The 4606-nt window shown below is 41.6% G+C and overlaps 1 protein-coding gene across 1 annotated transcript; it reads left to right on the top strand.

The window, feature by feature from the left end:
- Positions 1–1328: 1328 nt before the first annotated feature.
- Positions 1329–4272, top strand: LOC111849969 (stonustoxin subunit alpha-like). Its single transcript, XM_072701383.1, has 3 exons — positions 1329–1339; positions 2080–2174; positions 2366–4272. The coding sequence occupies exons 2-3, from the start codon at positions 2084–2086 to the stop codon at positions 4126–4128; spliced, it is 1854 nt and encodes a 617-aa protein (XP_072557484.1). The 5' UTR covers positions 1329–1339; positions 2080–2083; the 3' UTR covers positions 4129–4272.
- Positions 4273–4606: the final 334 nt, after the last annotated feature.

Consider the following 4606-nt stretch of genomic DNA (forward strand, 5'->3'; position numbering starts at 1 on the left):
GCCGCTTCTCCTGATCACCCTTGCATATACCCCCTCAATGTCTCTTGTACCTATACATTGTGTATATTGTGTTTTTATATTGTTCTTATATCTTGTACTGACGCTGTCACTTTCTTGCATCTTTGTGGTCTTGCCAGCTAATTTCGTTGTCCAGGCAACTGTACAATGACAATAAAAAGTCTTGAAGTTTTTGTCTCAGTGGATTGTCTGCTGTCCCTGCAGTCCCTGGCCCCATTCTCCGACCCTGGTACGGCCTTGTCTCATCTGTCCTGAGTCCCATTTTGTACTGGTCATGGGTCTTGTCTTGGTCTCATGCGGTGAGAACAAAGTACTCCTGGTCCCGTGTGGGTCTCTATGATGTCCGGTCCTGCGCTTTGTATGTCGTTCGCCCTGATGTTGGGTCCCACATGTCCCTTGCCCTGTTTGGTCCCTGTGGGTCTCCTCCCTGGTCCTGGGGGGGAGGGTACTCTCATACTGTCACAGCCTGTATTCCTGCTCCGCTTTACTAATCTGTCTTCCCTCTTGTTTCAGCCCTAGTGTGATTCACACCAGATGTCTCTCGTTTGCTCCTCATAAGTGATGTATAAGAGTGCCTCCCAGTCATTGACGATGCACCAGTGTGTGCTACAGGGGTTTTCCTACATGCCAATTTTGTCTTATTTGACCCCACATGGTAAAGCTTTTGTTTACCCTGTTCCCATTCCTAAATAACCCCCCTTTGGTTTGCCCTCACACCAGCTCCTGCCTCCTTCATTGTTGGAACGTGACACTCTGATTGTGACTGTTTACCTCAAACTGTCTCTCAGTTTTGGCTACACTAGTGTCTCCCTGACAGCAGCAGTGAGAGGTACCCATTGTGGTGGGGGTAGGGTCTTTCATTATTTTCAATGCTCTGCCCTCCTCAACACTGAGTGCCCTGCAGGTTCACAAGATCACACCTGACAATGCATTAAGCCAGGAGTGCAGTTCTTTACTGGTTGATTAGTGTTGTGCAGCTACATGAGATCCTCATTGACGTTTTCACTTTCTCCACCTCTATCTCACCAATGTGCAGTGTTCTGTGCTGTTCCCACCTTTTCTGTGGGTCCACAATAATCTCCATTGTCTTTTTCCTTTGTCCACACCTGTGTGGGTGTGTTGCTTGTTTTCCTTGTGATCTGCAGGTTTTCACTGGATGCTGAAGCATCCTCCCATGGTCAAATGACATGAAGGTCATGCTCATTGGCATCTCTAAGCTGTCCAAGCTCCTCCTCTGATACAAACAGGATAACAGCTCTCTATAAAGGCTGAATAAGAGCACATCACTTAAAGCTGTCCCAGTGAAAAAGACCCCACTAAGGTAAAGTCAAACAACTGAAAAATCTTATATTTATTTAATCTACAGTATCATGGCTACAATTTCTGGTTGAGGTACTTCATCAATATTTTCTCCAAACTGTCACAAAGGTTCAGTCTGTGGTTCTATAGAATTACTCACTGCAGTGTTGTTTTTCATGTGAATTCATATTTATTTGAATTGCGTAATTCGGCAAAAAATAATTTTGTTGTTGTTTTAGGGCTGTATGCCTCTTTCTTAGGTTTTTTTTGTTTACACAAAAAGTGTTTTTAACACAATGTATTGCATTGCAGTCTTGCCTTTTAATGTGTATCTTATTTGATTGCAAGAAGAAATGCTCAGATGGTCTAACATAGGGAATGAAAACTCCAGATTTGCACAATGTGTGGTATCCATAAAATAAAGTGTTTTATTTTTTCTTCAGGGTTAAGCTAGTTTGTTGTATTTCTTTGTAGTATTATTAACATAATGCTTAACTAATAAAAGTAAAGAGCCAGCATTCTGGCTGATCAATGTGCAGCCTTTATTTTTTTAAACGTGATGGTAAATATCAATGTGATCAATATTATAGATAGAGACATTCAGCTTATTCGGCAGGCTGTGCGATAAACAAAATAAGGATCTTTTCATTTTTGATTTTCCTTCCCGGTCATTATGGGGGATAATTAGTTGTACTTCCTTGTCGTAATAATTTTATAACCAGCAAAAAAAAAAAATCATGATTATTTTTCTCTGTGCGCCAGCATTATGAGTTTCAAAGCGATGCAGATCGCAGCCCTTGGACGACCATTACACCCCGGAATGCTGTATGACTGCCGTGATGACAGCTTCATTCCAGGTAATGGGTTTTAGATTGTTTCTGTGAAGATTCTGTCAGAACATTTAAACCTGCCTCTTAACCCCTTCTAAATAAAATAATTGAATTATTCAGGTGTATTATCATTTGGCTGATGTATTATGAAATCTTGCAATACAATATAATATTTTAACTACAAATGTGTGGTTTCCTGTATTCCCCTACTACTCCAGGAGTTACATTGTGGGACCCTGAAGATATTGAAAAGAACTTAAGTGTGCATGAACAAAACCAAACAAAATCTGAAATCACTCCCTCTGACTCTCTTAGTAAGAAGTCCAGTCTGCTGGACATAAGTGCCTCCCTGAAGGCGAGTTTCTTGGGGGGCCTGGTTGAGGTAGGAGGGTCAGCAAAGTATCTCAAAGACATACTGACCTTGGAAAGTCAGTGTAGAGTGACTATGCATTTCAGCCAGAAGACTGTGTTTAAGCAACTCAACATGAGGAATATTGGCAAAATAACTTGTGCAGATGTGATTAAACATGGAACAGCCACTCATGTTGTCACAGGTGTGCTGTATGGAGCTGATGCCTTCATGGTTTTTGATCAGACTGCTTCCAGGAATGAAGATAAGCAGGAAATTCAGGGCTCACTGGAAGTCATGGTCAAGAAAATTCCATTAATTCCTATTAGTGGCAGCGGAAAACTGCAAATGACAGATGAGGAACAGAAAAAGGTGGAGAAATTCCAGTGCACCTTCTATGGTGATGTTAAACTTGAAGAAAATCCAACGACCTACATGGAAGCAGTGAAAGTGTATAAATACCTGCCAAGGCTTCTAGGAGAGAGAGGAGAGAAGGCTGTCCCAATGACAGTGTGGCTTTACCCTCTGAAGTACCTGGACAAGAGAGCAGCCAAGTTAGTGAGGGAGATCAGTGAGAACTTGATTATAGAAATGGAAACTGTCATGGAAGACCTTCAGAGAGCTACCATCACAGTCAATGAGCTGCTGCAAATCAGTGAGACCATTCAGGCTACTGATATACAGGCCAAACTGAAAACATTTCATCACATGCTCAGGCAATACAAGATTACTATACTAAAAAACATCTCAACACTTCTTCCTATTATCCGTAAAGGAGCAAAGGATAAAAAGGTTCTGGAGAAAATTCTAAAATATCATCATGAATCACCTTTCACACAAGCCAAGGTGAATAAATGGCTGGATGAGAAGAGGACTGAACTTGAGGTGATCAGAACGTACATTGATGCCTTTGAAAATCAAAAAAATGCCGAAATAGTGTCTTTCAAACAGCACAGTGGATTTATTTTCAGCCCCCACTATGAGTCAGTCTTCACATTTGTCTTCACCTCCCTGAAGTATGAAGAGCCATACATTTTGGATCTCACAAAATGTCTGTCTGAAAAGTTTATCCGAAAGAAGAACACTGGAGATTCCTTCAGGAAAGCTGTTGAGGATGACAAGACAACCCCTTGGTTTCTCAAATCGGACATCTCACAGACCATGAGAGACACCTTTGACCTGTTCAGTATATTTTCAGATATCAACAAACAAGAAAAAAAAAACAAATTTGTTGTTTCCTACATCTCTGACCCCACTCATCCTGGGGCCGCCATTTATCTCCATCAAAGAGGGAACCTGGTGGATACCCAGTACAAACCCATGTTAAAGCCAACTCCACCTGTAGTACTTGACATAGGGATCAGGAGTACAATTCTGAAACTGCAGTCATCTCCAACTTCAAACCCTATGCCATTCAGACTGGAGTTCAAGAAGGAAAATGGAGTGAAAGACTGGAGGATCACAGACATACAAAAAAACCAGGAGAACTGGATCGTCTCAGGGTTGAAGCCAGACACTGCGTACCTTCTTAGGTACAAGGCAGTCGGTGCTGGTGTAGTCAGCGAGCCCAGTGACACTGTGAAGATTCACACCAAAAAATTCTCAGAAATGTTAATCCTCAAATTCATGTAACATAGGGCTGTGCGATACGGCATAAAACTCATATTGCGGTATAATTTGAACCATAGACTGTAGACTGTATATATTGCGGTATATAATTTGATCTGTAAATTTCATTATAGCAGTTTTTGAAAGGGTAACATATGTCCATAGCAAAGGCATTGCAGCAGGAACTTGTATAATAAACTTCACGGGTTCGGGTACCCAACGGGTGACCTGCAAATTTTGATGAAACGAGTGAAAAATATTCTACTGTGCCGGATACGGGTTCGGGTCGGACGCAGGAGAGCGAGGTTCTAAATTGCCATTTTCAAAACATCATGTGCCAACAAAAAAATACCCTAGGACTATATTTTGATGACACACAAAAAATCCCTGCATTCAGGATGGTAAAACGTAAAATCCATATCAGTTTATGCCTGCACGCGCATTCCAGGAAATCTCTCCCACTTTCATTTTTAAAAAACGCGCGCGATCTCAAGCAGTTGTT

This window comes from Paramormyrops kingsleyae, chromosome 17, assembly GCF_048594095.1.
Source record: "Paramormyrops kingsleyae isolate MSU_618 chromosome 17, PKINGS_0.4, whole genome shotgun sequence".
NCBI lineage: Eukaryota > Metazoa > Chordata > Actinopteri > Osteoglossiformes > Mormyridae > Paramormyrops > Paramormyrops kingsleyae.